We start from the raw sequence: 19,252 nt of genomic DNA, 5'->3' as shown, positions 1-19,252 counted from the left end.
GGGAGACAGGGGGAGATGGGGAGACAGATGGGGAGACAGAGGGATGGAGATGAAGGGGGGTCTCTGGGGGAGACGGGGGGATGGGGATGAAGGGGGTCTCTGGGGGAAACAGGGAGAGATGGGGAGAGAGATGGGGAGACAGAGGGATGGAGATGAAGGGGGGGTCTCTGGGGGAGACGGGGAGAGTTGGGGAGACAGAGACAGATGGGGAGACGGGGGATGGGGATGAAGGGGGTCTCTGGGGGAGATAGGGAGAAATGGGGGAGACAGAGGGATGGAGATGAAGGGGGTCTTTGGGGGAGACAGGGAGAGATGGGGAGACAGAGAGAGACGGGGAGACAGAGAGAGACGGGGAGACAGGGGAATGGAGATGAAGGGGGTCTCTGGGGGAGACGGGTAGAGATGGGGAGACAGAGAGAGACGGGGAGACGGGGGGATGGGGATGAAGGGGGTCTCTGGGGGAGACGGGGAGAGATGGGGAGACAGAGGGAGACGGGGGGATGGGGATGAAGGGGGTCTCTGGGGGAGACGGGGAGAGATGGGGAGACAGAGAGAGACGGGGAGACGGGGGGATGGGGATGAAGGGGGTCTCTGGGGGAGACAGGGGGAGACAGCAGAGGCAGGGAGGTCCGGGGGAGACAGGGAGAGATGGGGAGACAGGGGGATGGGGATGAAGGGGGTCTCTGGGGGAGGCAGGGAGAGACGGCAGAGGCAGGGAGGTCCGGGGGAGACAGAGGGATGGGGATGAAGGGGGTCTCTGGGGGAGACGGGGAGAGATGGGGAGACAGAGATGGAGAGACGGGGATGGGGATGAAGGGGGTCTCTGGGGGAGACGGCAGAGACAGGGAGGTCTGGGGGAGACAGGGGGATGGAGGGGATCTCTGGGGGAGACGGGGAGATGGGGAGACAGAGACGGGGAGGGAGGGGGATGGGGATGAAAGGGGTCTCTGGGGGAGGCAGGGAGAGTTGGGGAGACAGAGAGAGATGGGGAGACGGGGGATGGGGATGAAGGGGGTCTCTGGGGGAGATAGATAGGGAGAGATGGGGAGACAGAGAGAGATGGGGAGACAGAGAGAGACGGGGAGACGGGGGATGGGGATGAAGGGGGTCTCTGGGGGAGACAGGGAGAGATGGGGGAGACAGAGAGAGATGGGGAGACGGGGGGATGGGGATGAAGGGGGTCTCTGGGGGAGACAGGGGGAGATGGGGAGACGGGGATGGGTATGAAGGGGGTCTCTGGGGGAGACGGCAGAGGCTGGGAGGCCTGGGGGAGACGGGGGATGAAGGGGATCTCTGGGGGAGACAGGGAGAGATGGGGAGACGGGGGGATGGGGATGAAGGGGGTCTCTGGGGGAGGCAGGCAGAGACAGAAGAGACAGGGAGGGCTGGGGGAGACGGGGGGGGTGGGGATGAAGGGGGTCTCTGGGGGAGACACGGAGAGACATCAGAGACAGGGAGGTCCGGGGGAGACGGGGAGAGGATGGGGGAGACGGGGGATGGGGATGAAGGGGGTCTCTGGGGGAGACGGGGAGACAAGGGTCTGAGGAGCTGAGGATCCTGGGGATCAAATAACTATAATAATCTTAATAATAGTACTTGTGAAGCACTTAATAATAATAATAATGATAATGGTACTTGTGAAGCACTTCCTTGCCAACTTGTCAGCGCTTAGTACAGCGCTCTGCACACAGTAAGCGCTCGGTAAATGCGATTGAACGAACTTACCGTGTGCCAGACACTGTACTAAGCACTGAGGGGGATACTGATAATCATCATTTGGTATTTGTTAAGCGCTTAGTACGTGGCAGGCACTGTGCTAAGCGCTGGGGTGGATCCAAACCGATAGGCCCTGTCCCCCGTGGGGCTCCCAAGCTCCGTCCCCATCGGACAGAGGAGGAAACTGAGGCCCAGGGAAGGGAAGTGACCGGCCCAGGGTCACCCAGCCGCAGGCAAGAGCCGGGATATAATAATAATAATAATAATAATAATAATTATGGTATTTTTTAAGCGCTTACTATGTGCAAAGCACGAGAACCCAAGCCCGCCCCCACCACTTAGGATAATGATAATAATAATAATAATAATAATAATAATAATGATAATAATAATAATAAATTTGTTAGGCGCTTACTATGTGCCAAGCACTGTGCTAAGCGCTGGGATAGATCCAGATCTGTAATTTGCTCTGTTTGTGCTGCTGTCTGTCTGTCTCCTCCCCCCTAAACTGTCAGCTCCTTGTGGGCAGGGATTGCCTCTATTATCATTAATAATAATAATGATAATAATGACATTTATTAAGCGCTTACTACGTGCCAAGCACTGTTCTAAGCGCTGGGGAGGTTACAAGGTGATGAGGTTGTCCCCCGCGGGGCTCGCGGTCTTCATCCCCGTTTGACAGAGGAGGGAACTGAGGCCCAGAGAAGGGAGGTGGCTTGCCCAAGGTCACCCAGCCGACAAGCGGCAGAGCCGGGATTTGAACCCAGGACCTCGGACTCCCAAGCCCGGGCGCTTTCCACTGAGCCACGCTGTTTCTCTTAGTATCATCATCATCATCATCATCAATCGTATTTATTGAGCGCTTACTGTGTGCAGAGCACTGGACTGAGCGCTTGGGAAGTCCAAGTTGGCAACATATAGGGACGGTCCCTACCCAACAGTGGGCTCACAGTCTAAAAGGGGGAGACAGAGGACAGAACCAAACCTACTAACAAAATAAAATAAATAGGATAGATAGGTACAAGTAAAATAAATAAATAAATAAATAGAGTAATAAATATGTACATACTGTATTGGCCTCTCCCCAGCGCTTAGTACGGTGCTCTGCCCCCAAGAAGCGCTCACTACAGGGCCGTTGGTGGACGGACTGAGTGACCGGGCGGGGGGCGGGGGGGAGTGTCCGGCCCGCCCCCCGTCTCTGTCTCTCCCCTCTCTGTCTCCTCCCTGTCTCTGTCTCTCCCCATCCATCTCTGTCTCTCTCCTCTCTGTCCCCATCTCTGTCTCTCCCCTCTCTCCATCTCTGTCTCCTCCCTGTCTCTGTCTCTCCCCGTCCATCTCTGTCTCTCTCCTCTCTGTCCCCATCTGTCTCTCCCCCTCTCCATCTCTGTCTCTCCCCCTCTCCATCTCTGTCTCTCCCCTCTCTCCATCTCTGTCTCCTCCCTGTCTCTGTCTCTCCCCGTCCATCTCTGTCTCTCTCCTCTCTGTCCCCATCTCTGTCTCTCCCCTCTCTCCGTCTCTGTCTGTCCCCTCTCTCCATCTCTGTCTCCTCTCTCTCTGTCTCTCCCCGTCCATCTCTGTCTCTCTCCTCTCTGTCCCCATCTGTCTCTCCCCCTCTCCATCTCTGTCTCTCCCCCTCTCCATCTCTGTCTCTCCCCTCTCTCCATCTCTGTCTCCTCTCTGTCTCTGTCTCTCCCCGTCCATCTCTGTCTCTCCCCTCTCTCTGTCTCCGTCTCTCCCCTCTCTCCATCTCTGTCTCCTCTCTGTCTCTGTCTCTCCCCGTCCATCTCTGTCTCTCTCCTCTCTGTCCCCATCTCTGTCTCTCCCCTCTCTCTGTCTCCGTCTCTCCCCTCTCTCCATCTCTGTCTCCTCCCTGTCTCTGTCTCTCCCCGTCCATCTCTGTCTCTCTCCTCTCTGTCCCCATCTCTGTCTCTCCCCTCTCTCTGTCTCCGTCTCTCCCCTCTCTCCATCTCTGTCTCCTCTCTGTCTCTGTCTCTCCCCGTCCATCTCTGTCTCTCTCCTCTCTGTCCCCATCTCTGTCTCTCCCCTCTCTCCGTCTCTGTCCCCTCTCTCCATCTCTGTCTCTCCTCTGTCTCTGTCTCTCCCTGCTCTGTCTCCATCTCTCCCCTCTCCATCTCTGTCTCTCTCCTTTCTGTCTCTGACTGTCCCCTATCTCTGTCTCTCCCCTCTCCGTCTCTGACTCTCCCCTATCTCCATCTCTCCCTTCTCCATCTCTGTCTCTCCCCTCTCCGTCTCCTCTGACTCTATTGTCCATCTCTGTCTCTCCCTCTCCATCTCTGTCTCCTCTCCCTCTCTGTCTCTTCCCCTCCGTCTCTGTCTCTCCCTTCTCCGTCTCTGTCTCTCCCCTCTCCGTCTCTGTCTCTCCCCTCTCCATCTCTGACTGTCTCCTCTCCCTCTCTGTCTCTTCCCCTCCGTCTCTGTCTCTCCCTTCCCCATCTCTGTCTCTCCCTTCTCCATCTCTGTCTCTCCCCTCTCCGTCTCTGACTCTCTATTGTCTGTCTCTCCCCTCTCTCCGTCTCTGTCTCTGTCTCTCCCCCTCTTTCCATCTCTATCTCTCCCCTCTCTCCATCTCTGTCCTCTGCCCCATCTCTGTCTCTCTCCTCTCTGTCTCTGACTGTCCCCATCTCTGTCTCTCCCCCCTCTCTCCGTCTCTGTCTCTCCCCTCTCCATCTCTGACTCTCCATTGTCTGTTTCTCCCCTCTCTCCATCTCTGCCTCTCTTCTCTCTCCATCTCTGTCTCTCCCCTCTCCATCTCTGTCTCTCCCCTCTCCGTCTCTGACTCTATTGTCCATCTCTGTCCCTCCCCTCTCCATCTCTGACTGTCTCCTCTCCATCTCTGTCTCTTCCCCTCCGTCTCTGTCTCTCCCTCTCCGTCTCTGTCTCTCCCCCTCCGTCTCTGACTGTCCCCTCTCCATCTCTGTCTCTCCTCTGTCTCTGTCTCTCCCTTCTCTGTCTCCATCTCTCCCCTCTCCAACTCTGTCTCTCTCCTCTCTGTCTCTGACTGTCCCCTGTCTCTGTCTCTCCCCTCTCCGTCTCTGACTCTCCCCTATCTCCATCTCTCCCTTCTCCATCTCTGTCTCTCCCCTCTCCGTCTCCTCTGACTCTACTGTCCATCTGTCTCTCCCCTCTCCATCTCTCTGACTGTCTCCTCTCCATCTCTGTCTCTTCCCCTCCGGCTCTGTCTCTCCCTCTCCATCTGTGTCCCTCCCCTCTCCATCTCTGACTGTCTCCTCTCCATCTCTGTCTCTTCCCCTCCGTCTCTGTCTCTCCCCCTCCATCTCTGTCTCTCCCCTCTCTATCTCTGACTGTCCCCTCTACATCTCTGTCTCTCCCTTCTCCGTCTCTGTCTCTCCCTTCTCTGTCTCCATCTCTCCCCTCTCCATCTCTGTCTCTCTCCTCTCTGTCTCTGACTGTCCCCTAATCTCTGTCTCTCCCCTCTCTGTCTCTGACTCTCCCCTATCTCCATCTCTCCCTTCTCCATCTTTGTGCCTCTCCTCTCTCCATCTCCATCTCTCCCCTCTCCGTCTCTCACTCTATTGTCCATCTCTGTCTCTCCCCTCTCTCCATCTCTGACTGTCTCCTCTCTGTCTCTGACTGTCCCCATCTCTGTCTCTCCCCCCGTCCATCTCTGACGGTCCCCTCCAACCCGGTCTGTCCCCTTTATATCTCTGTCTCCTCTCCATCTCTGATTCTCCCCTCTCCACCCCTGACTGTCCCCCCTCCATCTCTGTCTCTCCCCTCTCTCCATCTCTGTCTCTCCCTTCTCCATCTCTGTCTCTCCCTTCTCCATCTCTGTCTCTCTCCTCTCTGTCTCTGACTGTCCCCATCTCTGTCTCTCCCCTCTCCGTCTCCTCTGACTCTATTGTCCATCTCTGACTGTCCCTTCCCCTCCGTCTCTGTCTCTCCCTCTCCATCTCTGTCTCTCCCCTCTCCATCTCTGACTGTCTCCTCTCCATCTCTGTCTCTTCCCCTCCTTCTCTGTCTCTCCCCTCTCTATCTCCGTCTCTCCCCTCTCCATCTCTGTCTCTCCCTTCTCTGTCTCTGACTGTCCCCTAATCTCTGTCTCTCCCCTCTCTGTCTCTGACTCTCCCCTATCTCCATCTCTCCCTTCTCCATCTCCGTGTCTCCCCTCTCTCCATCTCCGTCTCTCCCCTCTCCGTCTCTCACTCTATTGTCCATCTCTGTCTCTCCCCTCTCTCCATCTCTGTCTCCTCTCCATCTCTGTCTGTTCCCCTCCGTCTCTGTCTCTCCCCTCTCCGTCTCTGACTTTCCCCTCACCATCTCTGTCTCTCCCCCTCCGTCTCTGTCTCTCCCCTCTCCGTCTCTGTCTCTCCCCTCTCCATCTCCGTCTCTCCACTCTCCGTCTCTGTCTCTCCCCCTCCATCTGTCTCTCCCCTCTCCATCTCTGTCTCTCCCCTCTCCATCTCTGTCCCTCCCTTCTCTGTCTCTGCCTCTCCCTTCTCCATCTCTGTCTCTCCCCTCTCTGTCTCTCCCCTCTCCATCTCTGACTGCCCCCTCTCCTCTATCTCTGTCTCTCCCCTTCCATCGCTGCCATTCATTCAGTCGTTTTATTGAGCGCTTCCTGTGTGCAGAGCGCTGTACTGAGCGCTTGGAAAGGACAATTCAGCAATAAAGAGAGACAATCTCTGCCCACCACGGGCTTCTATCTCTGTCTCTCCCCTCTCTCCCTCTCTGTCTCTCCCCTCTCTCCGTCTCTGTCTCTCCCCTCTCTCCGTCTCTGTCTCTCCCCTCTCCGTCTCTGTCTCTCCCCCCTCCATCTCTGTCTCTCCCCTCTCTCCATCTCTGTCTCTCCCCCTCCATCTCTGTCTCTCCCCTCTATCTGTCCATCTCTGTCTCTCCCTACTCCCCATCTCTGTCTCTCCCTCTGTCTCTCCCCTCTCCCCATCTCTGTCTCTCCCGTCTCTCCATCTATGCCTCTCCCCTCTCTCCCCATCTCTGTCTCTCCCACTCTCCCCTATCTCTGTCTCTCCCTTCTCTCCCCCTCTGTCTCTCCCCACCTCTGTGTCTCCCCCTCTCTCCCCTGTCTCTGTCTCTCCCCTCTCCCCCCATCTCTGTGTCCCCCCTCTCTCCGTCCCTGCCGGTCCCCTCTCGGCCCCCGGGTGAACGTGCTGGTTTCCTCAGTTTCCCCTTTCTCCCCCCCTTCCCTTCCCCTCCCCTCCCCTCCCCCCGCCAGAGAAAAGCCGTTGGTCCCGTGGGCCTTGGGGGAATTTGACACCAACTTTCACTTCCCTTTTTAGGGAGAAAAATAGAATTTCTTATCCTTCCTTCCTTCCTTCATTCAATCATCCGCCCAATAAACAGAACTTCTCATCCTTCATTCACTCATTCACCCGCCCCGAAAACAGAATTTCTCATCCCTCCCTCCCTCCCTCCCTCCTTCCTTCCCTCCTTCCCTCCATCCTTCCTTCCCTCCCTCCTTCCCTCCTCCCTCACTTCTTTTCCTTCTTCCTTCCCTCCCTCCTTCCCTCCTCCCTCACTTCTTTTCCTTCTTCCTTCCTTCCTTCCTTCCTTCCTTCCCTCCTTCCCTCCCTCCTTCCCTCCTCCCTCCCTTCTTTTCCTTCTTCCTTCCCTCCCTCCTTCCCTCCTCCCTCCCTTCTTTTCCTTCTTCCTTCCCTCCCTCCTTCCCTCCTCCCTCCCTTCTTTTCCTTCTTCCTTCCCTCCTTCCTTCCTTCCTTCCTTCCTTCCTTCCTTCCCTCTCCCTTCTTTCCCTCCTTCCCTCCCTCCTTCCCTCCTCCCTCCCTTCTTTTCCTTCTTCCCTCCCTCCCTCCCTCCCTCCTTCCTTCCTTCCTTCCTCCCTCCCTCCTTCCTTCCTTCCTTCCTTCCTTCCCTCTCCCTTCCTTCTTTCCCTCCTTCCCTCCCTCCTTCCCTCCTCCCTCCCTTCCTTCCCTCTCCCTTCCTTCTTTCCCTCCTTCCCTCCCTCCTTCCCTCCTCCCTCCCTTCTTTTCCTTCTTCCCTCCCTCCCTCCCTCCCTCCTTCCTTCTTTCCTTCCTTCCTTCCTTCCTTCCTTCCTCCCTCCCTTCCTTTCCTCCTTCCCTCCCTCCTTCCCTCCTCCCTCCCTTCTTTTCCTTCTTCATTCCCTCCCTCCCTCCCTCCTTCCTTCTTTCCTTCCTTCCTTCCTTCATCCCTCCCTCCCTCCCTCCCTCCCTCCCTCCCTTCCTTCCTTCCTTCCTTCCTTCTTTCCTTCCTTCCCTCCTTCCTTCCTTCCCTCCTTCCCTCCTTCCTTCCCTCCCTCCTTCCCTTCCTCCTTCCTTCCTTCCTCCCTTCCTTTCTTCCTCCCTTCCTTTCTTCCTTCCTCCCTTCCTTCCCTCCTCCCTTCCTTCCCTCCTTCCCTCTTTCCCTCCTTCCCTTCCTTCCTTCCTTCCTTCCTTCCTTCCTTCCTTCCTTCCTTCCTTCCTTCCTTCCTTCCTTCCTCCCTCCCTTCCTTCCCTCCTTCCCTCCCTCCTTCCCTCCTCCCTCCCTTCTTTTCCTTCTTCATTCCCTCCCTCCCTCCCTCCTTCCTTCTTTCCTTCCTTCCTTCCTTCATCCCTCCCTCCCTCCCTCCCTTCCTTCCTTCCTTCCTTCCTTCCTTCCTTCCTTCCTTCCCTCCTTCCTTCCTTCCCTCCTTCCCTCCTTCCTTCCCTCCCTCCTTCCCTTCCTCCTTCCTTCCTTCCTCCCTTCCTTTCTTCCTCCCTTCCTTTCTTCCTTCCTCCCTTCCTTCCCTCCTCCCTTCCTTCCCTCCTTCCCTCTTTCCCTCCTTCCCTTCCTTCCTTCCTTCCTTCCTTCCTTCCTTCCTTCCTTCCTTCCTTCCTATCATTATTATTAATCTGTCAAATGGGAATGAAGCCCGTGAGCCCCCCGGGGGCAACCTTGTATCCCCCTTGCATCCCCCCCAGCGCTTAGAACAGTGCCTGGCACATAGTAAGCGCTTAACAAATATCATCATCATTATTATTATTACTACTATTATTAATCTGTCAAATGGGGATGAAGACCGTGAGCCCCCCGGGGGACAACCTCATCACCTTGTCTCCCCCCCAGCGCTTAGACCAGTGCCTGGCACGTAGTAAGCGCTTCACAAATACTATATTATTATCATTCTAGATGGATATGTAGATGATGTGTATAATAATAATAATAATAATGGCATTTATTAAGCGAGACGTCCCAAGCACCGTTCTGAGCGCTGAGGAGGTTACAAGGTGATCAGGTTGTCCCACGGGGGGCTCACAGTCTTAATCTATTATCTATTATAACCATTATCTATTATATATCATCCTCATCAATCGTATTTATTGAGCGCTTACTATGTGCAGAGCACTGTACTAAGCGCTTGGGAAGTACAAGTCGGCAACATATAGAGATAGTCCCTACCCAACAGTGGGCTCACAGTCTAAAAGTCACAATCTAATATTATATATATATATATATAATATAGATAGATAGATAGATAGATATAATATATCTATAAATTATATAAATCTACATGTGAATATGTGTGTCTATGCATCTGGTGAGGAGTCGGGGTGTGGGGGTTGGGGAAACTGACGAAATGTTTGTGGTTCACGAAGCCACAAGGTTTCAGTTGGGAGGGGAGACGAGAGACCCGATTCAGAGACAGAGAGACACAGAGACACAGAGAGACATCATCATCATCATCATCATCAATCATCAATCGTATTTATTGAGCGCTTACTATGTGCAGAGCACTGTGCTAAGCGCTTGGGAAGTACAAATCGGCAACATACAGAGACAGTCCCTACCCAACAGCGGGCTCACGGTCTAAAAGGGGTGGCAGAGAACAAAACCAAACATGCTAACAAAATAAAATAAATCATCATCATCATCAATCGTATTTATGGAGCGCTTACTGTGTGCAGAGCACTGTACTAAGCGCTTGGGAAGGACAAATTGGCAACACATAGAGACGGTCCCCACCCAACAGTGGGCTCACAGTCTAAAAGGGGGAGACGGAGGACAAAACCAAACATACTAACAAAATAGAATAAATAGAATAGATAGGGACAAGTAAAATAAATGAATAAATAGAGTAATAAATCATCATCATCATCAATCGTACTTATTGAGCGCTCACTGTGTGCAGAGCACTGTACTAAGCGCTTGGGAAGGACAAATTGGCAACATCTAGAGACAGTCCCTCCCCAACAGTGGGCTCCCAGTCTAAAAGGGGGAGACGGAGAACAAAACCAAACATGCTAACAAAATAAAATAAATCATCATCATCATCATCATCATCATCATCATCAAGCGTATTTATTGAGCGCTCACTATGTGCAGAGCACTGTACTAAGCGCTTGGGAAGGACCAATTGGCAACATCTAGAGACAGGCCCTACCCAACAGCGGGCTCACAGCCTAAAAGGGGGAGATGGAGAACAAAACCAAACATGCTAACAAAATAAAATAAATCATCATCATCATCAATCGTATTTATTGAGCGCTTACTGTGTGCAGAGCACTGTACTAAGCGCTTGGGAAGGACAAATTGGCAACATAGAGAGCCGGTCCCTACCCAACAGCGGGCTCACAGTCTAAAAGGGGGAGACGGAGAACAAAACCAAACATGCTAACAAAATAAAATAAATCATCATCATCATCAATCGTATTTATTGAGCGCTTACTGTGTGCAGAGCACTGTACTAAGCGCTTGGGAAGGACATCTAGAGACAGTCCCTCCCCAACAGTGGGCTCACAGTCTAAAAGGGGGAGACGGAGGACAAAACCAAACCTACTCCCAAAATAAAATAAATAGAATAGATATGTGCAAGTAAAATAAATAAATAAATAAATAAATAAATAGAGTAATCATCATCAATCGTACTTATTGAGCGCTTACTATGTGCAGAGCACTGTACTAAGCGCTTGGGAAGGACAAATTGGCAACATCTAGAGACAGGCCCTGCCCAACAGCAGGCTCACAGTCTAAAAGGGGGAGACGGAGGACAAAACCAAACATCCTAACAAAATAAAATAAATAGGATGGATAGGGACGAGTAAAATCAATCAATAAATAAATAAATAGAGTAATAAATCATCATCATCATCATCAATCGTATTTATTGAGCGGCTATAAATAAATAAATAGAGTAATCAATATGTACAAACATACAGACATCTCTTGGCGGGGGAGGGAGGGGAAAGGGGATGTGCGGGGCGTCTCCCCCAGCGTCCCGGAGGGGGGAAGCAGGGGCTGGGGGGGCGTCTCTCCCACTGTCCGAGAAGGGGAGGGGGCTGAGGGGCGTCTCCCCCAGTGCCCTAGAGGGGGAAGCGGGATCTGAGGGGGGTGAGGGGCGTCTCCCCCACTGTCCGGGAGGAGAGAGGGGGGGTGGGAGGAGTCTCCCCCAGCGTCCAAGCGGGATTTGAGGGGGCTGAGGGGCGTCTCTCCCACCGTCCGAGAAGGGGAGGGGGCTGAGGGGCGTCTCCCCCAGTGTCCTAGAGGAGGAAGCGGGATCCGGGGGGGCTGAGGGGCGTCTCCCCCAGGGCCCTAGAAGGGGAAGCAGGGTCTGGGGCGGGTGAGGAGCGTCTCTCCCACTGCCCGGGAGGAGAGAGGGGCTGGGAGGAGCGTCTCCCCCAGTGTCCTAGAGGGGGGAGCGGGATCTGAGGGGGCTGAGGGGCGTCTCTCCCACTGTCCGAGAAGGGGAGGGGGGTGAGGAGCGTCTCCCCCAGCGCCCTAGAGGGGGAAGCAGGATCTGAGGGGGGTGAGGAGCGTCTCCCCCACTGTCCGGGAGGGGAGAGGGGTGGGAGGAGCGTCTCCCCCAGTGTCCTAGAGGGGGAGGCGGGGTCTGAGGGGGCTGAGGGGCGTCTCTCCCACCGTCCGAGAGGGGGAGGGGGCTGAGGGGCGTCTCCCCCAGTGCCCGAGAGGGGGAGGGGGATCTGAGGGGCGTCTCCCCCAGTGCCCGAGAGGGGGAGGGGGATCTGAGGGGCGTCTCCCCCAGTGTCCCAGAGGGGGAAGCGGGATCTGAGGGGGGTGAGGAGCGTCTCCCCCACTGTCCGGGAGGAGAGAGGGGTGGGAGGAGCGTCTCCCCCAGTGTCCTAGAGGGGGAAGCGGGGGCTGAGGGGCGTCTCCCCCACTGTCGGGGAGGAGAGCGGGGTGGGAGGAGCGTCTCCCCCAGTGTCCGGGCGGGGGAGGCGGGATCCGAGGGGGCTGAGGGGCGTCTCCCCCAGTGTCCGGGCGGGGGAGGCGTGTGAGGAGCGTCTCCCCCAGTGTCCTAGAGGGGGAGGCAGGATCTGAGGGGTGTGGGGGGCGTCTCCCCCAGTGTCTAGGAGGGGAAAGGGGTGGGAGGAGCGTCTCCCCCAGTGTCCTAGAGGAGGAAGCGGGATCCGGGAGGGCTGAGGGGCGTCTCCCCCAGTGTCCAGGCGGGGGAAGGGGTGGGAGGAGCCTCTCCCCCAGTGTCCTGGAGGGGGGAAGCAGGGGCTGAGGGGCGTCTCCCCCACTATCTAGGAGGGGGAAGGAGGGGGAGGAGCGTCTCCCCCAGTGTCCTAGAGGGGGAAGCGGGATCCGAGGGGGCTGAGGGGCGTCTCCCCCACCGCCTAGGAGGGGAAAGGGGTGGGAGGAGCGTCTCCCCCACTGTCCTAAAGGGGGAAGCGGTATCCGAGGGGCGTCTCCCCCAGTGTCCGGGCGGGGGAAGGGGTGGGAAGAGCGTCTCCCCAATCAATCAATCAATCAATCAATCAATCAATCAATCGTATTTATTGAGCGCTCACTGTGTGCAGAGCACTGTACTAAGCGCTTGGACAGCGCCCCGGAGGGGGGAAGCAGGGGCTGAGGGGCGTCTCCCCCACTGCCCAGGAGGGGGAAGGGGTGGGGGGAGGCGTCTCCCCCACTGCCTAGGAGGGGGAAGGGGTGGGAGGAGCGTCTCCCCCAGTGTCCTGGAGGGAGACGCAGGGGCTGAGGGGCGTCTCCCCCACTATCTAGGAGGGGAAAGGGGTGGGAGGAGCGTCTCCCCCAGTGTCCTAGAGGGGGAAGCGGGATCCGAGGGGGCTGAGGGGCGTCTCCCCCACTGCCTAGGAGGGGAAAGGGCTGGGAGGAGCGTCTCCCCCAATCAATCAATCAATCAATCAATCAATCGTATTTATTGAGCGCTTACTGTGTGCAGAGCACTGTGCTAAGCGCTTGGACAGCATCCTGGAGGGGGAAAGCAGGGGCTGAAGGGCGTCTCCCCCACTGCCTAGGAGGGGGAAGGGGTGGGAGGGGCGTCTCCCCCAGTGTCCTAGAGGGGGGAAGCAGGGGCTGAGGGGCGTCTCCCCCACTATCTAGGAGGGGAAAGGGGTGGGAGGAGCGTCTCCCCCGGTGTCCTAGAGGGGGGAAGCAGGGGCTGAGGGGCGTCTCCCCCACTGTCTAGGAGGGGGAAGGGGTGGGAGGGGCGTCTCCCCAATCAATCAATCAATCAATCAATCGTATTTATTGAGCGCTTACTGTGTGCAGAGCACTGTCCTAAGCGCTTGGACAGCGTCCTGCAGGGGGGAAGCCGGGGCGGAGGGGCGTCTCCCCCACTGCCCGGGAGGGGGAAGGGGTGGGAGGGGCGTCTCCCCCAGTGTCCTAGAGGGGGAAGGGGTGGGAGGGGCGTCTCCCCCACTGTCCTGGAGGGGGAAGCAGGGGCTGAGGGGCGTCTCCCCCACTATCTAGGAGGGGGGAGGGGTGGGAGGAAGCGTCTCCCCCAGTGTCCTAGAGGGGGGGAAGCAGGGGCTGAGTGGCGTCTCCCCCACTATCTAGGAGGGGAAAGGGGAGGGAGGAAGCGTCTCCCCCAGTGTCCTAGAGGGGGCTGAGGGGCGTCTCCCCCAGTGTCCGGGCGGGGGAAGGGGTGGGAGGGGCGTCTCCCCCAGTGTCCTGGAGGGGGGAAGCAGGGGCTGCGGGGCGTCTCCCCCACCGCCTAGGAGGGGGAAGGGGTGGGAGGGGCGCCTCCCCCAGTGTCCTGGAGGGGGAAGGGGTGGGGGGGAGGCGTCTCCCCCAGTCAATCAACCGTATTTATTGAGCGCTCACCGTGTGCAGAGCACTGTCCTAAGCGCTTGGGCAGCGCCCCGGAGGGGGGAAGCCGGGGCGGAGGGGCGTCTCCCCCACTGCCCGGGAGGGGGGGGGGGGAGGCGTCTCCCCCAGTGTCCGCTGAGCGTGGGCGCCCCGGGGGCAGGGTGCGTTCCCGGGAGCCGGCGGGCTCGTTCGCGCTGTGCCTGCTGCACGGGGGGCGTCCACTACACTACCGCATCGACAAGGACAAGGCCGGCAAGCTCTCCATCCCCGACGGAAAGAAGTTCGACACCCTCTGGCAGGTGGGCCGGGCATCACAACCATCAGAATAATAATAATAATAACCATGATCAATAATCAATAATCAATAATCATAACAGTGGAACGTATTAAGCGCTTACTAGGTGCCGAGCGCTGTCCTAAGCGCCGTGGGGGGGGGGGCATCCAAGGTGATGGGGTTGCCCCCCGGGGGGCTCACGGGCTTCATCCCCGTTTGAGGCCCGGAGAAATCATATTAATCAATCAATCGATCGATCATCAATCGTATTTATTGAGCGCTTACACCAATCAATCAATCAGTCGTATTTATTGAGCGCCCACCGTGTGCGGAGCGCTGTACTGAGCGCTTGGGAAGGACGAGTTGGCAACATAGGCGGTCCCTACCCAACGGTGGGCTCACAGTCCAGAATTATCATTAAGAATTAAAATAAGTCTCATTAAAATTGTCATTGATAATGATGACGATGATGATAATAAAATCATTTGCATTAAAATTAAGGTTAATAATGATGATGAGGATGATGATGACAGCCCCTACCCAACAGTGGGCTCACAGTCTAGGATTATCATTAAGAATTGAGAATCAAGAATTAAAATAAGTATCATTAAAATTATCATTGATGATAATGATGATGATAATAAAATAATTATCATTAGAATTAACATTAATAATGATGATGATGATGATGATGACAGCCCCTACCCAACGGTGGGCTCACAGTCTAGAATTATCATTAAGAATTAAAATAAGTATCATGAAAATTGTCATTGATGATAATGATGATGATAATAAAATAATTTTCATTAAAATTCACGTTAATGATGATGATGATGATGACAGCCCCTACCCAGCAGTGGGCTCACAGTCTAGAATTATCATTAAGAATTAAAATAAGTCTCATTAAAATTGTCATTGATAATGATGACGATGATAATAAAATCATTTGCATTAAAATTAACGTTAATAATGGTGATGATGATGACAGCCCCTACCCAGCAGTGGGCTCACAGTCTAGAATTATCATTAAGAATTAAGAATCAAGAATTAAAATAAGTATCATTAAAATTATCATTGATGATAATGACGATGATAATAAAATAATTTGCAATAAAATTAACATTAATAATGATGATGATGATGATGTTGACAGCCCCTACCCAGCAGTGGGCTCACAGTCTAGAATTATCATTAAGAATTAAAATAAGTATCATTGAAATTGTCATTGATGATAATGACGATGATGATAAAATAATTATCATTAGAATTAACATTAATAATGATGATGATGATGATGATGACAGCCCTTACCCAACAGTGGGCTCACAGTCTAGAATTATCATTAAGAATTAAAATAAGTATCATTAAAATTGTCATTGATAATAATGACGATGATAATAAAATAATTTGCATTAAAATTAACATTGATGATGATGATGATGATGACAGCCCCTACCCAGCAGTGGGCTCACAGTCTAGAATTATCATTAAGAATTAAAATAAGTATCATTGAAATTGTCATTGATAATAATGATGATGATGATAAAATGATTTGCATTAAAATTAACGTTAATAATGATGATGATGATGACAGCCCCTACCCAGCGGTGGGCTCACAGTCTAGAATTATCATTAAGAATTAAAATAAGTATCATGAAAATTGTCATTGACGATAATGATGATGATAATAAAATAATTTGCATTAAAATTAACATTAATAATGATGATGATGATGATGACAGCCCCTACCCAACAGTGGGCTCACAGTCTAGAATTATCATTAAGAATTGAAATAAGTATCATTGAAATTATCATTGATAATAATGATGATGATAATAAAATAATCATTAAAATTAACGTTAATAATGATGATGATGATGATGATGATGATGATGATGACAGCCCCTACCCAACAGTGGGCTCACAGTCTAGAATTATCATTAAGAATTAAAATAAGTATCATTGAAATTGTCATTGATAATAATGATGATGATAATAAAATAATTATCATTAAAATTAACATTGATGATGATGATGATGATGATGACAGCCCCTACCCAGCAGTGGGCTCACAGTCTAGAATTATCATTAAGAATTAAAATAAGTATCATTGAAATTGTCATTGATGATAATGACGATGATAATAAAATAATTCGCATTAAAATTCACGTTAATAATGATGATGATGATGATGATGACAGCCCCTACCCAACAGTGGGCTCACCGTCTAGAATTATCATTAAGAATTGAGAATCAAGAATTAAAATAAGTATCATTAAAATTATCATTGATGATAATGATGATGGTGATAAAATAATTATCATTAAAATAATCATTAATAATAATGATGACGATGATGATGAGAATAATATTGATAATAATGATGATGATGATGGTGATGGTATTCGTTAAGCGCTTACTAGGTGCCAAGCACTGTACTAAGCGCTGGGGGAGAGACGAGGTGATGAGGTTGTCCCCCGGGGGGCTCCCGGCCTTCACCCCCATTCGACAGAGGAGGAAACTGAGGCCCGGAGAAGGGCCCCGAGTCCCCCGGCTGAGAAGGGGCAGGGGCGGGATTAGAACCCAGGACCTCTGACCCCCAAGCCCGGCTTCTTGCCACCGAGCCCCGCTGCTTCTCTGTGATGATGATGATGATGATGATGGTGTTTGTTAAGCGCTTACTATGTGCCGAGCGCTGTTCTCAGCGCTGGGGTGGGGGGAATTGGGGGTCCTGGGGGGGTCCTAGGGGGTCCCTGGGGAGGGGGGAATCTCCGGGAGGGTCCGGGGGGGGGACTTTTGGGGGGTCCTGGAGGGTCTCTGGGGGGAATTTGGGGGGAGGAGGGGATCCCCGGGGGCATCCTGGGGGGGGGTCCTGGGGAAAAGGGGGGATCCCCGGTGGGGTCCTGGGGTGTCTCTGGGGGGATTTGGGGGGTCCTGGGAAGGGCCTGAAGGGGGGCTGGGGTCCCTAGAGGGGTCCTGGAGGGGCTCTGGGGGGAATTTGGGGGGGCCCTGGGGGGTCCTGGAAGGTATCAGGGGGAATTTGGGGGGGGTCCTGGGGGAGACTTGGGGGGGAGGAGATCCCCAGGGGGGTCCTGGAGGGTCTCTGGGGGCAATTTGGGGGGGCCTGAGGGGGTCTGGGGGAGACCTGGGGGGGGAGGGGATCCCCGGGGGCGTCCTGGGGAAAAGGGGGGATCCCTGGTGGGGTCCTGAAGGGTCTCTGGGGGGATTTGGGGGGAGTTTGGGGGGCCCTGGGGGAGAAGGGATCCCCGGGGGCGTCCTGGGGGGTCCTGGAGGGTCCCTGGAGGGAATTTGGGGTAGGGGGTCATGGGGGAGACCTGGCGGGGGGGGGGGGAGCCCCAGGGGCGTCCTGGGGGGGGTCCTGGAGGGTCTCTGGGGGGGAATTGGGGGGGGGGGCTGGGGGAGACCTGGGGGGGGAGGGGATCCCCGGGGGCGTCCTGGGAGGGTCCTGGGGGAAAGGGGCGATCCCTGGTGGGGTCCTGGGGTGTCTCTGGGGGGATTTGGGGGGGTCCTGGGAGGGTCCTGAGGGGGGACTGGGGTCCCTGAAGTGGTCTTGGAGGGGCTCTGGGGGGAATTTGGGGGGCCCTGGGGGGGAAGGGATCCCCGGGGGCGTCCTGGGGGGTCCTGGAGGGTCCCTGGAGGGAATTTGGGGGGGTCCTGGGGGAGACCTGGGGGGGGGGGGGGCGATCCCCAGGGGCGTCCTGGGGGGTCCTGGAGGGTCTCTGGGGGGAATTTGGGGGGGGTCCTGCGGGGGGTCTGGGGGATCCCTGGTGGGGTCCTGAAGGGAGGGATTTTGGGGGTCCTTGGAGGGTCCTGAGGGGGGACTGGGGTCCCTGGAGCCGTCCTGGAGGGGCTCTGGGGGGGAGTTTGGGGGGGGTCCTGGGGGAGACCTGGGTGGGAGGGGTTCCCCAGGGGCGTCCTGGGGGGGTCCTGGGGAAAAGGGGGGATCCCTGGTGGGGTCCTGAAGGGTCTCTGGGGGGATTTGGGGGGTCCTGGGAGGGTCCTGAGGGGGGGGCTGGGGTCCCTAGAGGGGTCCTGGAGGGTCCCTGGAGGGAATTTGGTTGGCCCTGGGGGGAAGGCATCCCCGGGGGCGTCCTGGGGGGTCCTGGAAGGTCCCTGGGGGAATTTGGGGGGGGTCCTGGGGGAGATTTGGTGGGAGGGGATCCCCAGGGGGGTCCTGGAGGGTCTCTGGGGGGAATTTGGGGGGGGTCCTGAGGGGGTCTGGGGGAGACCTGGGGAGGAGGGGATCTTCGGGGGCGTCCTGGGAGGTTCCTGGGGAAAAGGGGCGATCCCTGGTGGGGTCCTGAAGGGTCTCTGGGGGGGGATTTTGGGGGTCCTGGGAGGGTCCTGAGGGGGGACTGGGGTCCCTGGAGCGGTCCTGGAGGGGCTCTGGGGGGAGTTTGGGGGGCCCTGGGGGAGAAAGGGTCCCCGGGGGCGTCCGGGGGGGTCCTGGAAGGTCCCTGGAGGGAATTTGGGGGAGGGGGTCCTGGGGGAGACCTGGCGGGGAGGGGATCCCCAGGGGCGTCCTGGGGGGGTCCTGGAGGGTCTCTGAGGGGAATTTGGGGGGGTCCTGAGGGGATCTGGGGGAGACCTGGGGAGGAGGGGATCCCCGGGGGCGATCCCTGGCGGGGTCCTGGGGTGTCTCGGGGGGATTTGGGGGGGTCCTGGGAGGGTCCTGAGGGGGGACTGGGGTCCCTGAAGCGGTCTTGGAGGGGCTCTGGGGGGAATTTGGGGGGCCCTGGGGGAAGGGAATCCCTGGGGCGGGGGGCCTGGGAGGGGCCTGGGGATGAGGGGGTCCCTGGGGGCGTCCTGGAGGGTCTCTGGGGGAGGGTTGGGAGGGGGCTGGGGGAATTTGGGGGGGTCCTGGGGGGTCTGGAGGAGACCTGGTGGGATCTGGGGGAGAGCTGGGGGGGGGGGTCCTGGTGAGGAGGGGTCCCTAGGGGGTGTTCTAGGAGGGTCCTGGGGGTGAAGGGGGTCCCTGGGGGAGATTTTGGGGGGCCTGGAGGATCTCTGGGGGGACTTTGGGGGGTCCTGGGGGGGAAAGGAATCCCTGGGGGGAGGTCCCTGGGGGGTCCTGGGAGGGTGCTGGGGGTGAAGGGGGTCTCTGGGGGGGATTTGGGGGGGCCCTGGAGGGTCTCTAGGGGGAATCTGGGGGTTCCTGGGGGGGAAGGAATCCCTGGGGGGGGGGTGCCGGGGGTGAGGGGGGGGTCCCTGGGGGGGATTTGGGGGGCCCAGGAGGGTCTC

General features: G+C 55.9%; 1 protein-coding gene across 1 annotated transcript in view; it reads left to right on the top strand.

The window, feature by feature from the left end:
- LOC119922936 (tyrosine-protein kinase SYK-like) overlaps positions 1 to 19,252 on the top strand; it is a 131,918-nt gene that overhangs the window by 38,306 nt on the left and 74,360 nt on the right. Inside the window, exon 4 of the mRNA XM_038742555.1 lies at positions 13,877 to 14,015. Coding sequence (XP_038598483.1) covers positions 13,877 to 14,015 — 139 coding nt within the window. The remainder of the gene's footprint in view (positions 1 to 13,876; positions 14,016 to 19,252) is intronic.

This window comes from Tachyglossus aculeatus, unplaced genomic scaffold (genome assembly GCF_015852505.1).
Source record: "Tachyglossus aculeatus isolate mTacAcu1 unplaced genomic scaffold, mTacAcu1.pri scaffold_131_arrow_ctg1, whole genome shotgun sequence".
In the NCBI taxonomy this organism is placed as follows: domain Eukaryota; kingdom Metazoa; phylum Chordata; class Mammalia; order Monotremata; family Tachyglossidae; genus Tachyglossus; species Tachyglossus aculeatus.
Note: the sequence above shows the minus strand (reverse complement) of the source record. Positions and strands in the feature narration are given on the sequence as shown.